This window comes from Peromyscus californicus, unplaced genomic scaffold (assembly GCF_007827085.1).
Source record: "Peromyscus californicus insignis strain IS unplaced genomic scaffold, ASM782708v3 Scaffold_17__1_contigs__length_78620276, whole genome shotgun sequence".
Taxonomy (NCBI): Eukaryota; Metazoa; Chordata; class Mammalia; order Rodentia; family Cricetidae; genus Peromyscus; species Peromyscus californicus.
Genome location: NW_026294469.1, coordinates 77,140,203 through 77,161,787, shown reverse-complemented (window position 1 = coordinate 77,161,787; position 21,585 = coordinate 77,140,203). Strand labels below are relative to the sequence as shown.

At 36.4% G+C, this 21,585-nt stretch overlaps 1 protein-coding gene across 5 annotated transcripts in view; it reads right to left on the bottom strand.

The window, feature by feature from the left end:
- Rttn (rotatin) overlaps positions 1-21,585 on the bottom strand; it is a 182,290-nt gene that overhangs the window by 60,025 nt on the left and 100,680 nt on the right. For all 5 annotated transcript variants that reach the window (XR_008219327.1, XR_008219328.1, XM_052742734.1 and 2 more), the window contains 3 exons: positions 18,456-18,645; positions 16,606-16,697; positions 3,334-3,424 (listed from right to left, as the gene is read on the bottom strand). Coding sequence is in view for 3 of the 5 variants with exons in the window: in XM_052742734.1 (XP_052598694.1) it covers positions 3,334-3,424; positions 16,606-16,697; positions 18,456-18,645 (373 nt within the window). In the remaining 2 variants the exon portion in view is untranslated. The remainder of the gene's footprint in view (positions 1-3,333; positions 3,425-16,605; positions 16,698-18,455; positions 18,646-21,585) is intronic.

Genomic DNA, 21,585 nt, shown 5'->3' with positions numbered 1-21,585 from the left:
AAGCCTTCTACATAATTTTAAAGGCATCCATCCATGTTTTCTTGTAGTATTTGCATAAACTCATTTTTTACTTTGAAACCCAGATAACTGTGTATAAGATGTGTTCTTGTGTCAAATGGCTAGCCAGATTTCACCACTGTTTATCAAAAGATCCAACTCAGATCTCACTCAAAGATCTGAGTTGCCACTTTAATCATTATGGATACATTTCCAATTCTGTTTTTTTCATTGCTGGTAATAAAACATATTCAATTACATTTCTCAGTATGTTATAATATCCATGTAGGACTTGACTCCTTTTAGAGCATTTTTCTGGCAACTTTCATACACTCATTTTTGTTTTGTTTTAATTGTGAATAGAATCTTGTTTACCACAAAGAAATGTGGTGGTATTTTGACTGGACACTGTTCAATTTATAGATTAACACCTGATATCTTTTTGATGTCAAGGTATCCTATCTAAAAATAGTGGATGTTTTTTATATTTGTTCACATCTATTTTCATGGGTTTGGAGAATATTTTAGTTTTTTCTTCTACAACTGCTGCAGGGGCTTTTGAGATGAGATGGCTCAGCAGGTAAAGACAGCTGCTGCCAAACCCAGGAACCAGAGCTCAATCCCTGGGATTCACAAGGTGGAAGAAAAGACCCTACCCTGAAAGTTATCCTCTGACCTCCACTGCACAGTGTGGTATTTGTAGACACACACACACACACACACACACACACACACACACACACACTAATTAAAAATGCAAAAAAAAACCCTGAATATATTTTGTATGTTTCTTATGGTCTGCTCCTGCAGCTTTACTCCTTTGTTGCACTACAGTTGGTCTTGTCTACACTGTATTCACTAACTGTTTATAAGCACATACAAAATCTATCAATTTCTATGTATTATTTGCCATTCTATCTTAGTGAATACTTTACTATTTATCATTAATTGTTTAAAGATTTGTAAGCATACAAGGTAGATATTCAGTTAAGTATTTTCTATTATTAAACATTTTATTTACTAACACAAATTACTAGAAACCAAGGTGGAACCCTGTTTATGAAATTATTGGAACAAATATTGCAATGGAAATTCAATGAAGCAAACTTTTTCCCAAGAACATTTTCTATACATCAGTATTCACATTTAACTCCTTTTCAGAAAGTATTATTTCTTTTGGATCAAAAATTTAATGCTATCAAATAAGACCAACATACTCTCTATAATTAAAAGATGCATTGCAAACTTCATTATAAATACAACTTAACGCAGAGTTGGTTGTGATCCAAATACAAAGAGTGAAACATACTGGCATTTGTAAAAATACATTACAGGAGGTTGAGGATTTAGCTTATGCCTAGCGTGAACATAGCCCTGGGTTTTGTACTCAGCTTCAAGAAAATAAATCAAAATATAGTGCACATTGCTCATGTGAATTTCTAGAACATAAAGACCCATAGATCTTGTTTCAAATGATGGCACAGCCTTAAAGATTGCATCTCAACTGCAGTCTCTTCATTTTCAGGTCACCTATCATTAAGCTTTTCCAAAACGAGAATTTAAAAGAAAAAAATGGAATGAATATGCAATGCTTATTGACTCAAACACTAAATATTGCTCAACTAATAAAGAGCCATACAGCAATTAGAATTTTTTTCTAAACACTTCCCTAAACAATGAACTGTTTCTTTAAATGATTTATTTTTTTAAGTATGCAAAAGTGAGGGTCCACTTGAGTGCAGGCACCCTGTGGGTTCCCCTGAAGCTGGAGTTGCAGGTAGCAATAAGCAGCTCAACATAGGAGTTGGGAACCTAACTTTGTCCTTCTGCAAGAGCAGTAGCATTCTTGACTGCTGAGCCGCATCTCCAGCCTCTCAGACTTTTTGATAGCCAAATTCTCAATTACTACTTCACAGTAAGTCAACAAAACATTCTGTGTATTTATTCTAGATTATCCTAATATGTCTGTGATCTGTTTAATTAGTAATTTATTCTCCAGGTATTTAGTTTAAAAATTGTCTGTATTTTCTCTTTTCCTTTCCCCCTTCCCTACCCACCTCTCTTTCTATCTTTTATTAAAGTAGAATATCTTTCTAAAAGAAAACAGTAACTTGAGTGAACTCGGGAGATGAACCAATCAATGGGTAAAGTGCTTGCCAAGCACCACGGAGACTTGAATTCAGATGATCCATGAAAAAGCTGGGTATGGCAGCAAACATCTGCAATCCCAGTCCTGTGAGGTCAGAGACAGGCAGATCACTGGCCAGCCAGTGAGCTCCAGATTCAGATTACTGTGTCTCAGAACACATGATGGGGAGGGGACTTGGGCACACAATCCCACCCCCAGCCTTGGAGCAAATGTTAGCTGCTGGTAGAGAGACAGTTCTCTCTAAGATGGTAGCCACTGTCAAACTGACCATGACCCAGTGGGAGAAAACAAATCCAAAAATATTTGGAAAGCATGTTTTGTCTTGAAAGGTTTCATGGTGGTGAATGCCTTTAATCCCAACACTTGGGAAGCAGAGGTAGGCAGCTAGATCTCTGTGAGTTCAAAGCCAACATGGTTTACAAAGGAAGATAGCCAGGGCTATACTGTGAGATCCTATCCCAAAAATATCCCCTTAAAAAACACAGTTTGGGGGATAGAAAAGATGGGGTATATCTGGAGAGAGTGGAGAGAATAGGGGTGAATATGCTCAAAACACATACAAAGCGCAAAATTCTCAAAGAACTAATGAAGAAAATAAAAGCAAAAAGGCCTTTTTGGCATTGTGGGGCATTCAGAGAAACACTCTGCATGGATGATTCCCTGATGATAGAGAGCAGTGTTGAGCTATCTCCAAAGAAAGGGAGGAAATTGTGCTCAAAGCTCTTTAAAGGGAAAAATAAAAAATGCTCAAAAATCTTAACCATGGAGCTCAAGTGGACATGGTACAAAGGAAATGTGCAGCAAGTGTAGGACACACAAGAGAACAACATCTGTCCAAGTTAGGGGAGCTTACAGGCTTCCTATGGAAAATTCATGAGGAAATAAATGTGGGTCACACAGCTTCACCCTCACAAAATGATAAACTACAAGTTCAAAGGAACTTCGGTTTGAAAACCTCTTTAGTTTACAAATATTAAATTTTCCGTGCTGTTCAAAAATTAAGAGGAGAATGACTGAGAAAGATTCCTAACATTAACCTCTGGCCTACACACACACACACACACACACACACACACACACACACACACACACACACACACACACACACGTGCGCACACATGAAGAAGAAAAAAAAAAACTAAAGAAATAAAATAAGATTAAAAACCTCACACACAAAAGAAGAATACCTTGAGTCACAAACTGGTCAAGTGCTGTTTCAGGAGCGAATGTTGATGGCAGCAGAGGCTGAGTCTCAGTACTTCTCACTGAGGTTGCCACCTGTGAAGCAGGTAGGGTACTTTTCTCATTAATGTGGAAGCATAGAAAATGAAACAAACAGTAGCTACACAACATTTGCTTAAGAAAGCAAGTTTAGAATGAATTTTATCAGCTAACATAACTACAAAACAATTGCAATCCTGAGTTATAGCTAGTTTTCTGATAAGGGCATTTTCTATGACCCCCTAATAGGAACTGTTACAATGTCAATAATTCAGTAACTCAAAAAAGTCAAGTTTTAATCTGAAGCCCAATTAAGATTTTAAGTTTCTGATATAAGCAACTTATGGCTCTTGCTGCCTAAATGTTGAAAGGCTTAAGATATATACTTTGCTACCTAAAATGCATTGTTTTTGAGATTCTCACATTTCTTTACTACAGATTTGTTATGTACATGAGCGTTTTGCCTCCATGTACATATATTTATCATCTATGTGTCTGGTGAGCATGAAGGAAAGAAGGCATTGGATCCCCCACAAATGGAGTAAACTGAACCCAAATCCTCTGCAAGGGCAACAAGAGCTATTAACTGCTGGGCCATTTCTCTAGCCCTATTTTATTTATTATAAATTGTTTGTTTTTGATGTTTCAAATTGCATACTTAAGTTTAATGACGCCTATAAAAATCAGTGTAAATGCTGAAGAGACAGGATGACTCAGAATTTAAAAGCCCGTGCTGTTCTTCCAGAGGACACAGCTCCAATCCCCAGCACCCACACTGCTGTTCATGACCACATATAACTCCATTCCCAGGAGACTTGATGCCCTATTCTACCCCCCCCCCCAGATACCAGGCACACATTGGTGAACAGACGTACACACAAGACAAATAAGTAAATAAATAAATAATCCACAGACATAAAATAAAGTGTCAGAAAACCTTGCAGATTTAGAATTTAAAAAAAATCAGCAAAGTATTAAAAGATTTTTCTCTATCTTACCTCATATCAGAACTTTAAAAAAAAGCTTGGCAAAATGCTGACACTGAGTTTCAGAACAGAACATTATTAAAAACACTGCACCTAATAGAAATGCTGTAGAAAACAAACACAAATTTACCTAGAGGTTTATAGAGGAGGCTGTGGCCTTCTAAAATTGGATGCACTCAGCCTACTGTGTTTGGTACTTCTTATGTGAAAAATACCTCTCTCGGGAGGGAAGATACCTTTTTTTTTTTTTTTTTGTCATCAATCTTTTTCTCTGTGAAAGGGCACAAAGGGGGCATACCTGGAGAGCGCCCTTGTCAGTGTGTACACATGACATGGGACATCCACAGAACTCATAAATAAGCATTACTTATAACATAGAGACCACCAGGTCACATCTATATACACCCTGTGCTTATTCCTAGCTTATTGTACCTTTGATTTACAGTGATACATGAAAGCAAATACTAAGATTATTTTCATTTGTAGTTTCTGGTAGTAACGCCAATATGCACTCGAAGAAATTCATAGAAATGAAGTCTACATATACTTAAAAATCTACCTTTTGAGACATAAGAACACACACTGAAAAAATCCAGAGAATCATCAGTTCATACTTCAAAAACCTATACTCCACAAAGTTGGAAAATCTAAAAGAAATGGATAATTTTCTTGATATGTACCACACACAAAAATTAAATCAATACCAAAAAAACCATTTTAAATAGACCTATAACCCCTAAGGAAATAGAAACAGTCATTAAAAGTCTTCCCCAAAACCAAAAAAAAGCCCAGGGCCAGGTGGATGCAGCACAGAATTCTACCAGAATTTCAATGAAGAGCTAATACCAATATTCCTCAAATTGTTCCACACAATAGAAACAAAAGGAACATTGTCAAATTCTTTTTATGAGGCTACAGTTACCCTGATACCCAAACCCCATACAGACACAACTAAGAAAGAGAATTACAGACCAATCTCCCTCATGAACATTGATGCAAAAATTCTCAATAAAATATTGGCAAACCAAATCTAAGAAAACATCAAAAAAATCATCCACCATGATCAAGTAGGCTTCATCCCAGAGATGCAGGACACATAAAAATCTGTCAATGAAATCCACCATATAAACAAACTGAAAAAAAAAAAAAAACATGATCATCTCATTAGATGCTGAAAAAGTCTTTGACAAAATCCAACACCCCTTCATGATAAAGGTCTTGGAGAGATCAGGAATACAGGGAACATACCTAAACATAATAAGGGTAATTTACAGCAAGCAAACAGCCAACATCAAACTAAATGGAGGGAAACTCAAAGCAAGTCCACCAAAATCAGGAACAAGACAAGGCTGTCCACTCTCCCCATATCTATTCAATATAGTACTCAAAGTTCTAGCTAGAGCAATAAGACAACAAAAGGAGATACAAATTGGAAAGGAAGAAGTCAAACTTTTGCTATTTGCAGATGATATGAGAGTATACATAAGTGATCCCCAAAATTCTACCAGGGAATTACTACAGCTGATAAATACCTTCAGTAATGTGGCAGGATACAAGTCTATGGCAGGCCTCTTGCTAGCTAGCTCTTATATCTTAAATTAACCCATTTCTAACAATCTATGTTTTACCACATGTTCCACAGCTTACCGGTCTGCTGGCACGTTGTTTCTTGGGCAGCAGGCTGGCATCTCACTCTATCTCCTTTCTACTTCCTGTCTATCTGCTTGCATCTGCCTGCCTCTAAGCTGCCTTGCCATAGACCAATATAGCTTTATTTATAAACCAATCAGTGCAATACATACAGAACGACATTCCACAGCAGACCTCAACATAAATACAGTTACACTGAACCTGACAGAAGAGAAAGTAGGAAGTAGCCTTGAACACACTGGCACAGGAGACCATTTCCTAAATATAATACTGGTAGAACAGACACTGAGATTGACAATAAATAAATGGAACCTCCGAAAACTGAAAAGCTTCTGTAAGGCAAAGGACATTGTCAATAAGACAAAATAGCAGCCTAGAGAATGGGCAAATATCTTCCCCACCCCCACATCTGACAGAGGGCTAATCTCCAAAATATATAAAGAACTCAAGAAACTAAACATCAAAATACCAAATAATCCAATTTTAAAATGGGGTACAGATCTAAACAGAGAATTCTCAACAGAAGAATCCCAAATGGCCAAAATACACTTGTTCAACATCCTTAGTCATCAGGGAAATGCAAATCAAAAGGACTATGACATATCATCTTATACCTGTCAGAATGGCTAAGATCAAAAACACTGATGACAGCTTATGTTGGACAGGATGTGGAGCAAGGGGAACACTCCTTCACTGTTGGTGGGAGTACAAACTTGCACAGCCACTTTACAAATCAATATGGCTGTTTCTCAGAAAATTGGGAGTCAGTCTAGCTCAGGACCCAGCTATACCAATCTTGGGCATATACCCAAAGGATGCTCAATCATACCACAAGGACACTTGCTCAACTATATTCATAGCAGCATTATTTGTAATAGCCAGAATCTGGAAACAACCTAGATGCCCCTCAACAGAAGAATGGATAAGGAAAATGTGGTACATTCACAAAATGGAGTATTATAGGCAAATGTATGTGGTACATTTATACAATGGAGTATTGCAGGCAAATGGATGAAACTAGAAAAAAATCATTCTGAGTGAGCTAACGCAGACCCAGAAAGACAAACCTGGTATGTACTCATTCAGAAGTGGCTATTAGGAGTAAAGTATAGGATAACCAACCTACAATCACAGCCCCAGGGAGGCTAGATAACAACGAGGGCCCAAAGGGGTATGCATGGACTTCCCTGGGAAGGGAAAATGGAAGAGATCTCCTGAGTAAACTGGGGGCAGGGTTGGAGACTTTCACAGGGATGATGAGAACTTGACAGAGCAGGTAGGGCAGGCTGGGTGTGGGAGGTGGGTTGGGGAAGGGACAGAAGGGAAGAGTAAGGAAAGATATTTTGATAAAGGGGGCCATTTTGGGGTTAGGGAGAAACCTGGTGCCAGGGAAACACCTAGGAATCCATAAGGATGATCCCAGCTAAGACTCCTAACAATAGTGGAGAGTGTGCCTGAACTGGCCATCTACTGTAATCAGATTTGTTGACTACCCTAACTGTCATCAGAGAGCCTTAATCCAGTATCTGATGGCAGCAGATGCAGAGATCCATGCCAAGCACTAGGTTGACCTCCTGGAGTCCTGTTGAAGAAAGGGAGGAGGGGTGTACAAGACGGGGGGTCAAGGTCATGAAGGGGGACCCACAGAGACAGCTGACCAAGCTCAGGGAGCTCATGGACTCTGGACCAACTGTTAGGGAGCATGCATGGGACCGACCTAGGCCATCTACATGTGTGTGAGTTATGAAGCCTGGTCTGTTTGCAAGGATCCTAGCAGTGAGATCAGGACCTGTCCCTGGCACTTAGCTGGCTTTTGGGAACCTGTTTCCCATGCTGAATTACCTTGACCAGCATTGATGCAGGGGAGATAGGTCCTGCCTCAACTTGGTATGCCACGCTTTGTTCATGCTCCTTTCTGAATGGAGATGGAGGAAGAGTGGATGTGAAGGGGGGTAGATGGGGGGGGGTTGGGGGTGAGGAACTGCGGTTGGTAGGTAAAAGAAAAAATGTTAATAAAATAAAATAAATTCTCCCATTCAATAGAAGACATTAGCTTTCATCTTAGGTAAATGTAATGGTTCTGATACTGGTAAATGAGAAAATCCTGAAGGCTTAATCACAGAGCTTAAGCATAAAAAGCCATTTGAATGACTGTTTCATCTAAAATCACTCATAGATAAGCACTAAATCCCTTATTTTGTATTAAATTCAGATAATAGGAAAATAGCCTAATACTTGCTTATTTTACAAATATATTTGTTCAGATGACAATTGACAGGCATATAAAAATATTCTTGTCAAAGCAATCAAGAGAAATTTTATAGTTCTAAGAAAAAGCAATCAAACACCATGACTAATACCACAACCTAGGTATGAGTTGAATAATAAATATATCTGTCTCCTGTTACTAGCTCCGTTGGGAAGAGAAGGGAAACCCAAGCTTAAGAAAGATGCTTGTGGAAAGAATCTATGAGTTAAATTAGAACTTCCCTCATGTGACTGAGGAAATCAAAGGGCTTCTTTGCATGGTACTTACTATGTTTCAAAAATTGACTATGGGTAATCTACATTTTCACTGTTCTCTCTATATATTTTTTTCAATTTAACATATTAGTAAGCTCTTCTTTTAATAAGCAAAACCAAAAATACATTAAGATGAGCTGCTCCACTTCCATGAAAAATGGTAAAACACATACATGAAATATTTAATTATATTTAATAATCTATATTGATATAAAAATCTGTTCAAATCCAAGTAGTAAGTGTTTTGGCATCTAAGTATTTTAGCTGTTGCATGCTGCTGATTCACACAGAAAAGAACTATTCTAGTCCTGTTCCTCAAGACAAGGGATTTGCTACTAGTTAAGGCCATAACCAAGAATCTAAGTCTACAATTGACAGTATAAACTCTTTCCAATCAGAGGAAAACCTCATGTAGATCTGTAGAGGGAGGGAACTAGCTGCCTTTGTTTGAGAGATTATGCTTCTGTTTCCAGACTTTCATGAATCCATGTGAAACCCTCAGCTAGATTAGGACTTCTGTCCAGCCCCAATAAGAGGTGGTGGAAGATGGCTTACTTAGAGTAAACATCATGCTTAGGCATTCCTTCCTTCTTCCTAGTATAATCCTCATTCTCACTCCTTACCACTTTAAGTAAGAAATCTAAGCGGGAGGCATAGGTGTATCCTATTCCAACAGTAAACCACTTAATTCATCCATAATTTCCTTGGTTCATTAAAACAGCCTCAATGCAAAACTACAACAAGGTAAGTCTAGTCCATGGCCTGCATGCATTCCAGAATAGTTACGAATGAAGGACAACACAAAATTGTCAATTTTCTTAAAATATTATTATATTAAAAGAACAAAGAAAATGTTCCTGTAGCTTGATTACATAGTTCTTGAGCCTGAATTCTGTGGATGACATCATGTCACAATGTCAAAAGTTTGGATGCACCTAGTAGGCTTTTCTTGGATTTTCACATCTTTTGTGATATACCCTGAGATTCTCAATTGATAACTGGTGTTCCTTGGTAAAACAAGCTGAGTCTTCTTTGAGTTGATATGTACAATTTTCACCCTATCACCTGGCTGAAGTTACAGAAGCCAATAAAGGCATAGCAAACAGATTATGTTACTTAATGCCACCATTCTAAAACTGACTCAACTTAGTGTTGTAAGAGTCTAGGGAGAAGAAATAAAAAGATGGTGATGAAAGTATACATATTTTCAGATATAAAATGAATAAATTCTGAGGATCCAATATGCAGAGTGATGACTATAGTTAATAATAATGTACTTTTCTTACAAAGTTTTTGTACACATTTGATAACTTGCTAACAATATACACCCCCACACATATACTGAGTAGTGGTGAGGTAAACAATGTCTTAATCAACGTGACTGTACTAATATTTTTATAATGTATACACATATCAAATAATCACAGTACATGTTAAATCTACGAATTTCACCTTAACTAAGTTAGAGAAAACAAACAAAAGATCTGAAATTTTATTTGTAAGAACTAAAAATAACGATTCTTTTCTTACAATATTTTTGTACATATCTGATAATAAAAGTCTCTAAATTATGCTTTAGCATAAGCAGCCAAAATTAAGAGCATCCTTTTAAATGGGAAAAAAATGGCAGTCATTTGCTACATCAAAGAAACAACTAAGTATAAAAACAATGTATCATATAAGAAAGATGAATCCATGTTCAAAAACTATTTTCTCTTGCACTGTACTTAGTAAAGACAAAAGACTTCAACGGACACTTTAATTGTTAGAAATGAACAAAGAACTTGGATATTTGAAGGCTGGTCAGTGACAGAGCACCTGGTTTGCATGTCCAATGCCCTGGTTTAATCCTCAGCAAGACAAAGAGAACCTGAGTATTTTATTTGTCAAAGCAACTATATAATGCATTTCATCATTGTTCTTCCATGAAAATCATTACTAATGCTTAAATTGATTTAGCATACTAAACAGGATATATACCTAGCCACATTTTTAAAAAATGACAAAATATAAGGTGTAAAAAGTTCCAGTGAGAATAGAGTTTATATGTTCCTTTTTATAAATGAGACCCTTATGCCCAGGAGCAGAAAAGCTTCCTGGTTTGTTATCAGCAATTTTCATAAATTATACCAAGAAGTCTAAATCACTCCAACTGGATTGTGTATAATACAAAAAACAGAAAGCTCAGAAAATATCACTTAAAGAATGAACTGGGATGACAGAAGATCTATGCATCTCTAACTAGAATGAAGACCACTCACAAACAGAGACTAGCAGTATGCCTGAGTTGTGACCCTCACACTGTATGACAGGTAACTGAAGAGTGTACATTTCTGGGTGCTTACCCTACTCTGTCCTCAATTAGCCTCATGACCCTGGAGTGTGGTGATGTATTGTGTCCTCCAATATACTGTGTCTCCCAATAAAATTTACCTGAGAATCAGAGGAAAAAGCCAGCCACTATATATAGAAGTCAGGCAATGGTAGCAGAAACCTTTAATCCTATCACTTGGCAGGCAGGGATCTGTCTGGATCTCTGTGACTTCAAGGCCACACTGGCAACAGAGCCAGGCGTGGTGGTACATGCCTTAAATTCCAACACTTATTAACCATGGAGGTCTAGAGGTCTGTACAAACAGACAGGAAGTGACAGAGCTGGGAAGGAAGAGGAAGTGATGTAGCTGGACAGAGAAAGCAAATCAAATGGCAGAATAGCAAGGCATATAGGAGTGGGTAGACAGGAAGTAACTCACTCTTTGGAAGCTGTGGAGTTGTGAGGTGAGGTTAGCTGTGGCTTTCCCTAATTCCCTGATCTCTCAGGTTTTCATCCCATATCTGGTTCTGTGTTTTTTTATTGAATAAGAGAGTTTAGAAATTCGTCTACATTTGGAGCCTATACTTGACTTTTGATGTCAAAGGGCATCATTGCCACATAACGTAGACTAAATATCTTCATCTATTTGCATATAACATGAGTACCCAAACATGGCAAACATGGGAAGCAGCAATCAGAGGCTTTTCTTTAATTCCAAATTGACTGTCCATTTACTTAAGTATTAGCACTTGACAGTATTGACTATAAATCTGTAGTAACTTAGCTTGAAAATACTGTTAAATGAAAACAAAATAAAGAGAAATACAAAATATTGTTCTTCACAAAATATGACATTATGCATATGTCTTATAGAATGAATAGAATAGAATGAATATTCTATTCCTACAGCTATCACATTCAAATTCTACACAATGAAAATTATCACATCAGAAAGCAGTTCTTAGAATTCACTATCAAGATTTAAGTTTTACTAGTAAATATTAATTTCTATGCTCCCAAAACCAAACACACATACATAGACATATCTGTGGCCTATGTTAACAATGCTTAAGAAATGCACTCCATTTGTATTTTCCTAACTGCAAAAACAGACTTAATTCTTGCAAGGCCTATAAATACTTGAAATTCATTTAAAACAAGGATATTATTTGTTTTATCCCTTTTTACTAAAGTCCATGCCACTGAAGTCATATAGACGCCATCAGAGATATTTAGGCAGAAATATTTCTCTAAGAAGTCTCTTGATCCATCCCTACATATACTAGTCTGTGTGTAGAACAAATATTAATTCCCAAACAACTGTCAGTGGTATTTCCCTGGTATCAGTTGTAATATTATAAGTCATTTCACTATGCTGAATAAAATGTCTTCACATCTTTATCTCTGTAAAGGCATATCTTACTCCTTCACACCCAAAAGCTGACTCAGCTTTGACTAACCTGTCTTTGGTAATCAAATTTCAGCCTTTAACATCACATTCTGAATGTTTTAGTATATAACAAACAATAGTCTATTATTTTCCAACCTAAGCTTTACAGTCTTAGACAGTTTCAACTCTTTTAAGCACTGAACATCTCTGAGTTTCTCAGCCACGTTCATATGTGTACAGACGTGTCGGAAGAAAGGAAGCAGTCCTGAAAATGGCCATTTTATATACAAAATAATTATTTAATCATTCTTACAGTATAACCTCACTGCGTTTTGACTATGTAACTCATCAATGGCATCCAGCTTCAAAGGAGAGTAAAACATTGTGGTCAACAACAGAGTTGTTGCCGCTGCATTTGCATGGCTTCTACTGGTTTGGTTGCCAGGGTCTCACACTATTCCTCATTTCTTCTTTTGCAACAAAGTGTCAACAAGAATTGTTCAGTATTTTTATTACTCCAAATACAATGATGACTCATAAATTTAACTTTTCAAATATTTAAATAAACTAAAAATCAGTCTTATTTAAATTTGTGTTCCATATAAGGAAAAATCTAAAGAAAAAGAAACACATTTTCTGCATCTTTTATTCTGACAAAAGACAAAACAAATTTAAAGCAATAATAAAACAAATCTTGGTCATAAAGCTACATTGTATTTGGGGTATATTGTGTATAAATGTCTCTTTTTTGAACTTTTTGAGAAAAAAGAAATGGTTCCAGGAGAAAAGGTATGCCGTATCACTGACCTAGTTGGATGGAAACTACAATTAGGAAGTATTTACTAGGGCAATTCCTCAGTGAACCCATGACACTGCTTATCTACCAGCACTGTAGACAATATACAGGCCCCAACCCTTACAAAGCTTGCAACAAATAAAAATAAAAATAAAAAGACTGAACTACTGTTCATTAGAGAACATCACTAAATCCCAAAAGTGGCCCTAGCAGCATAGAGTGGACAAGCCCAGTACTCAGGATCCAAATCAAAGAGGGTCCTCTGCTTAGAAAAGACAAAATGGAAAAGCCAATCAACAAGTAGATCTTAACTTTTCTCAATTCTGAGAGATGGACAAATACAGATATAAACAGCCAGATAAGCCCATCAGCAAGACAGACATTCCCTCATCTTGTTTCTCAATTCATAATTCTACATTCTAGATAATGCTAGTCAATTCTAGACATTAGAGAAAGTATCAGGTGATCTAAGTGCAATTGCCTTTGCATACAGCAGCAGTGACCAGTAAATAAATTCTTCAGAATTGTTTCTTTGGGACACAGATACACATCACATTAGCTATGGTAAGAAAAACAATTAGTATAATTATGAAGTTAGAATGAATTAAACAATAATAGTAATTCTAATACTGTAGCTTGGAATCTACTGTCTCCAAAAATGAAATTATAATGATAATAAAGTGAAACTGGCTCTACAAAGCCCTAATAAAATATTAATCTTTTGAAAACACAAATGATGTGCATAGGGCTATATATTAAAAATAACTTACAGTGGAGATGGCATAAATGTCTTAGTAGATAAAATGTAAGTTAGAAGATAGGAAGAGGGGCTGCAAAATGATACCATCTAAGAAAGACATAGTCATTATAATCACCAACTCTTAGCAACTACAGATGCCTGCATGGGATCAACATGGGATTGCGCCAACAGTCAGCCATGAATGAAGACAGCACTTGGGGAGCCCTAACTTTCTCTACTCAACTGTTTGCTACTGATAGATTTAGGGAGATGGGAGCCACTGCCTTCAGTTATATGCCCACTGGTGACCTCATAAGCTCTAATGGATAGTTCTAATTAAATGGTCAAAGTGGATCATTAGACTAAACCAAAAGTCATGAAAGGGACTGTTAGGCAGGAAGAGAAACTGATTGGGCTGTGAGGCAGACAAGAGAGGGCAAGGAGTGGGAGCATCAAAATGCTTTATATGCATGTATGAAATGATCAAATAACTTAATAAAAATAATTTTTAAAGCTTCAAAATCTCATTGGCATATTTTTACATTTTATTTTGTATTAAAAGTATATGTGTATATGAGTTGGGGATGCACATGCTATGGCACCTATATGGAGATGAGAGGACAGCTCTTGAGAGTTAGTTTGTCCCTCCACAGTGAGATCCAAGGACCAAAGCCAGGTCATCAAGCGGGCACAGCAAATACTTGTACTCTCTGAGCCATCTTGCCAGCCCACCATGAAACAATCAACTACAAAGAAGTTAAGGACTGGTAAATTTAGAGATTGCTAGAGTTTAGATACCAAAAGTCCCCACAGGCCCATGTACTGAAGCTTGGTGCCAGTTCACAGTGCTACTGGGAAGGGATGGGGGAACCTTTGGGAGGTGGGGCTTGTGGATTAACTTTAGATCACTGGGCATGTCCTTGAAGAGCATATCATAGTCACAACCACTTTCTGTGTCTTTCCCAGTATCCAGGCTGTCATGAGATAAATAGGCTTCCTCTGGCACATATTCCCACTGTAATGTATTGTGCAATTACCAGCCAAAAGCAACCGTGCACAGCAACTGTGGATTGAAACCTCACAAACTAGGAAACAAAACAAGTCTCTATTCCTTTTAAGTTGATTATTTCAAGTGTATTGCAACATCAACACAAAGCTAATGAGCACAAAGGTACTTCCATTTAAATAAGGATCATAGTAAATTAAGTTCTTCCAAAGTAATTCTCAGAAAAATCTAGTGCTTTAACTTGTAATGTTGGTATAAACCAAAAAATATAAATTTGATTCTTCTTTCTATACCAAGTTCTTCTTAACATATGATAAATATAAGTTGAATAACACAAAACAGTTAACACAGAAAAATTACTATTTATTGATTAGCTCTGATAAACAAGGAAAGAAGAGTTTTGGGCTGATCTTAGGGGCTCACTGTCTAATTTCCTCCCAATGCTCCTGTGCTAAAGACTTTGCCCCCAGTGCACCCCAATCCTCCTCTCTGTCTTTTGTCTCTAGATACGACGAGGTGAACATCTCTGCTCCACCACATGCTTCCCTGCATGATGCTCTGCCTCACTGAAGACAGGCCTAGAACAATGAAGTCATGTAACCATGTGCCTAAATCCCTGAAACCGTTAGCCTCGGTACAGCTTTCCTACCTGTGGTAGATTTTCTCAGGCATCTAGTCGTGGTGACTAAAGGTTTACTAGCATAGCTATTTCATAGTCTTGTAAAAACTGGACCACTTGAGGAAACTTACTTTTAAGCACGTATTGATGCTGCCCTTCCTGTGATTTTCTGTGAACCAATTAATAAAACTCACTTTGGTATTAAAATCATATTATTTCTTTTGCTGAACTAAAGATACCTATTATCTTTACATTTAAGCTTGGAAAGTATGACATCTAGTGGGAGCAGGGTAATTTCCATATAAAATACAACTCTCTTTTGAATCTAATAAAAAGAGGGAAAAGGAAAGGGGACAATATAGGAGGTAAATCTGATCAATGTCTACATAATTACATTTTCACATATACATATTATTATTTGAACTTCTAAATTCAAAGGTAACAAACCTTTGCTTCCCTAATAGATTCTACAACACGGTCATTAACAACAAATGCTTGAAAAATCAATGTGTTTTTTAATTTAGAAGAAATGCTTTTTGTACGCTTGGACAAAACTGAAGACCAGCGTCAGTTATTAGGAAGAAAGCCACATATGAATGAATGAAGAGACCCAAGTACACACAAACTTCACATGTTCTAGATATTAAAGAAAAGTTTCTCATACAAGTATTTAGAGACATGTTTGAAATTATCAGTACTTCATTGGATCATCTGAACAGGTAAACTTTCTCATTCTGCCTTATCCTTAATAAAAATTTCAAGATAACTAATGATTTTTAATTATATAAAATGTCTCATCTACTATTAATGAAAATATTTTTTGACTATTCTACTCTAGATTCTATCAGAAAAGGTGGGAGAAAGAGGAGTAGATGCCTCTCAACTGAAATAATATATGTAGTCTGACTACAATCAGGCAATCCCTAGTTAAAATTCCAATCCTGTCTCTTACAGCATTATTTATCACAGTTACTTAACTTCAGAATGACATAGTTATGTGGGAAAGCATAAGAGTGTATATATGGATAGCTGAACACATTAAACAGAGTATTTTAAGTAAATGCAGAGCAGGAGTCTTCTCAGAATACACTTCTTAAAAACCACAGCGATTATAATTGTAACGTTAAGCTTACATACAATATTTTATTACTACTATGCAAATTCAAACTTATTCAGAGACTCAAAATGAAGCATTTCTATGTCTTTCTCAATTACCATTGTTTCTGAGGTGGAAAGAGAGCTTGGCTCATGATCCTGAGTGGATGTCCCTGAGGGAGCCCTCCAAAACTTGAATGAGTCATCTAAACCTGTGACAACAGAGAACAGTTAACATGACACTCCCCAGGTTCTCCAACAACTAACAGTGCAACTCCTTAAGGAAAACAACCATAAACAAAGAAGAATGGTTTTTTGCTGTGTTCAAGGAGGGGTGGTTGTTGCAATTCCTCCACAGCACTTGTCCTAAGAATTCTAACACCCTACAGCAAAGTGAAACAATGAATGCACATTTCTAACAAACACCCAGAATACATCAATACAGATTGGCTCAAGAGCCATGTTAGGAGTAATGGTGATACATAAAATCGAAACAACTGAGTAAGTTACTTTTCTTTTTTTTTTTTTTTTTATTCTGCCTGAATGTGTCCCTGCAGGCCAGAAGAGGGCACCAGATCTCATTAAAAGTGGTAGCGAGCCACCATGTCACCATGTGGTTGCTGGGAATTGAACTCAGGACCTTTGGAAGAGCAGTCAGTGCCCTTAACCACTGAGCCATCTCTCCAGCCCCATAAGTTACTTTTCTAATAGTGACAGTTATTTATAAAGTTCAAGAGCTTCATTACATGCTACTCTCAATTCCCCCAAAGTGAATGAAAATGTGAATTATAATTTATAAATTACATTTAAGTAAATAAAAGTAATGTAATTTCATGATTTCAGTTTATTCTTTATATACCTATATTTTTGCATACAGACATAAAAAATTTGTGTATAAGTACATACACATACACATTCATTAGATAGTGAATAAATTCAAATATTTAAGGGCTTTTGTACTTTTATTGAACCTTTTCTATGTTAAGATTCTAAAACATATTAATTTCAATATTAAAAGCAATTTATGTTAAATGGATATTCATTTTATGAGATCTAATTTAGTATTTAGGTATTAATATATAATACTTAGAAAATCCAAAATTATCTACCAAGAGAAGTAAAAATACTTCAGCAAAAATTCTGATAAATTCATGACATATCAAAAATAAAGATTTTTAAGACCTTTACCAAATAAATTAGAAAATTTAATTACAAAAGATCTCATTCATAAAAAAGATTAGAGGAAAAAATCAGTAGAGTTTCAAGGAATGAATGTTCCAAATGAGTTTAAGATTTTACTAGAGGAAAAAAGTTATAAAACTTTACTGAAGGGCATAAAATAACTTATAAAACATTAATAAGATGCCAAACATGGCTTCCATGAAGAATTTATAACACAGAATAATGTTCAGGCAATGTTTAGAGAAACAGGGACTAAAAATGCACATAAAGCATATAAAACAAACATCACATGGTAGAAAACAATGGTAAGAAATAAAACATATTAAGAATATTCTCTGGGGGACTGGAGATAATTTTATCTTGTGTACTTTTCATTATTTTTCAAATGTTCTCTAAAGGACACATGTTTCAGTGTCATGTTTTTGCATGTGTAGGTGGTATGTGTGCTTGTATCTATGTTCACATGTGTGCACTTGAGTAAGGAGGTCAGAGGTTGATGCCACGTGTCTTCCACAATAGCTTTTTTTCATTTTATATATTAAGGCAGGGTCTCTCACATGAACACCGAGCTTATCAGTCTGACCAGTTTAGCTAGCCAGCTTGCTCTGGGGATTCCAGACCACTTTGCACACCGTGCATGTCTTTAGGTGTTGAAGATCCAAACCCCAGTCCTCTCACTTGTGTTCTTTTAAGCACTTAATTTCTACCTGGCCCATCAACACCATTTAAAAGAAGTTATACTTTGTAAAAACAAATAATAATAATAATAAAAAAGGTATTATACTTACCATTTAAATCACTGCATTCTGAAGTGTCAGTAAAAGCAGAAAAGTTCAGATCAAATGTATATCTTCCTACATAACAATGTTTCACCATCTGAGTCAAATGCTCATAGAAATGGCAATGATATAAAAGGGCCTGGAGGGCAGGCTTTCCTACCAGTGACAGGCCAGAATCCTCATCATGGACACAAGGGCCCTTGGAGAAGACAGAGAAAAGGCACTGATTTAACAAACCATTTCTTTAAAAAGAGCCATTGCAGCTCACTAAGGCAAAGATGTCCCAGATCCTACTTAGACTAGAATGGAAAGGACTTCACTTTACTGGCCCCTGGCAAAAGGTTGATCAACTCTACCTCCTAAAGGGTCAATTCATTAAAATGCTTCTATGAAATGATCATTCTCATCCAAGTAATTTCACACTTGAAGCACAAACACAATAGTATCTTTAAACCTACACACAAGAGTAAAACAATTATTATAAATACCTGAAATAATGTGGTCCAAGTAATGGTTTAAAAATGTTTCTACTTAAACAATGAGTCAGTAAAAATAAACAACTTAAATATAGACATCTAAAAGAAGCAGGTAAAACAGAACAAGAGAATGGGGTCAGAAGCCATGCTTACTCATCAAGGTCAGTTACAAGCAATGTGGTTCCTCATTTATTTACAAATTATCCTGTCAATGAAACCAAGAGCCTCATCCATGCTCTAGGAGAGCTCTGCCTCTACCATCCCTATGTTGTCCTTTAAGGCACGACTTTACTAAACTATCCTGGGTGAGCTATCTGTCAAAAATATTAAATAGTAAACCTTAACTGTCACTGCTACAAAGAGTTTTAAGGGAATTATAGTATGCTTAAATGTACACAACATGATAAAGACAAGAGACATGTGAACACCAAAACATCACAAGGCAAATCCTGTTACCCAGAGCAAGAATTACCAACCTAAATGAAAACTATGGTTTTGTTAAGGCAGGTTAGGGGGTGCGGCTCAGCAATAAAGCACTTACCCGCCATACAAGAAGCCCTGTATTTGACCCCTGGCACTAAAAACAAAGGAACACAAACGAAACAGTTCTCAAAGGTTAACTCCAACTTCACTCAGCTACTTAACAAAACTCAGTCAATAAAACAAAATCCCTGAAATAACATAAAATTTCTATTTTTCTATATTTCTATATTTCCTAGTGATGACTAATTTTACTTTGCAATATACTAATCATGTAAAATTATTTAATTCATTTTATAAATTGTGTCTATGTAATTGTCTTCTCTATCACAGTCAGAGTCCTAAATTCATAAATATTTACTGAGAACAGGTAATGAAATATAAATTGTATAAAGATAATCTAACCAAATTACACTTATCTTTATTTAATAATTTTTAAACCTCTTTGATTTTCTAGTCTTTCAAAGAAGATAAGCTAGATTTTAAAACAAAGATAACAGAAGACATCATAGTAGAGATATAGCCACAAAAAAATTAATATCTCAGAAAGCAGTGTAAATCTAGTTATGACATAGAGGTCAGGGAAAATTAACCCAAGAGGCCCATTATGGGATTCATTTCTGGAAACATAAAACATAGCAGTGTCAACCAGTTTTTCAAAACTGACTATACATAAGTCAAGTTTAAAGAAGAAAAAAGTTCATGTTGGTTCATGATTTCAGAGGCTTCGTCTTTAGGTTAGCTAGCTCCATTGAGTTTAGGTCTGTGTCTAAGCAGAAACATCATAAAAGGGCATGGCCACTATGGTCATCAGCTGAGCACTGACCACCTCAAAGCAGCCAGGAATCAGAAGAGCAAGAAAAGGCAAGTATACTATGGACAATAAATGTACCTCTCAAAGGCATGTCCCCCAGAGACTTCCTACACTGAAGCCCCAGCTCTCAAGTACTACCACTGTTCCATAGTGTCATCCACTGAGCACCACACTATTAGTACACAGTCCTTGGGGGCATTTAAGATCAAAACCATAACACAGAAAAAGGGAAAGTCATTCAAAAAAATAAATACAAAAAATAGATTGTGAAAAGTCACAAGGTATAGAAGAGCCAAGCCTTCAAGTAAAGAGCTAAGTGAGTATTCAGTGAAAAAAAATTAAGATAAGGTTCTAGAAAATCATGAATAAAGACAATGAAGAGTAAAAGGTCAAGGATAAAGAAAGTGTCAACAGCCCTGGATGCTAGAAGATGCTGGAAGACTATGGGGTAAAATTCTTAGGAAGATTGGTTTTCAACTTAGTACACAGTGAATAGCCAATCCAGTAAAGCTTTAAAGACAGTTTTAAATATGCTAGAACTCACAAGGTAGATAAGATTATGATCATTTTAGGGATGGTTACCAGGAAAGGAAGTTCTAACAAAGGGGAAAGAAGATTAAGAGTAGAAAATTTTGAGTTGTGACACGAACTTACAATGCAGGAAAAACAAACAGGCCTTCCAAAGAGAAGAGTTATGTCACATAAATCTATTTTTTTTAATTCTGTGCATACTTATACACATAAATAAGGAACTGAGTACTAGATGGGTCAGCCAGGAAAGGGTGGATAAGGAATTTTAAACACAAATCACTTAATGTCTCTAGTGAATTAGTAATTTCCAATGTTCAGAATCAATCTGCAGACAAAAGTCAGGTAAGAATGTAAATACCATCAAGCCTCACAAAGCAAAGGTTTAAATAAAAACTGGCAACGGTGACCATCAGAAGTAAGGACACTAATATGACATCTAAGGCATACAGTGTCTGTCTTGTAAATGGGGCCCTACAGGATAAGAGACAACAAAGTCAGCAAGAGCAAGGGTGGTCACAGACAAGAAGAGTTAACAGTGTCTACAGGGAGTCACACAGGAACTAAATACACACGCTAGTGTCCGAGGAATAAACACAATATTGGAAATATATCATTTGGTACTGTGGATATCGTTCTGTATAAATAAAACACTGATTTGCCAGTGGGCAGGCAGGAAGTATAGGCGGGACTAACAGAGAGGAGAATTCTGGGAAGTGGAAGACTGGGTCAGAGAGTCACTGCCAGCCGCTGCCATGACAAGCAGCATGTGAAGATGCTGGTAAGCCACGAGCCACATGGCAAGGTATAGATTTATAGAAATGGATTAATTTAAGATATA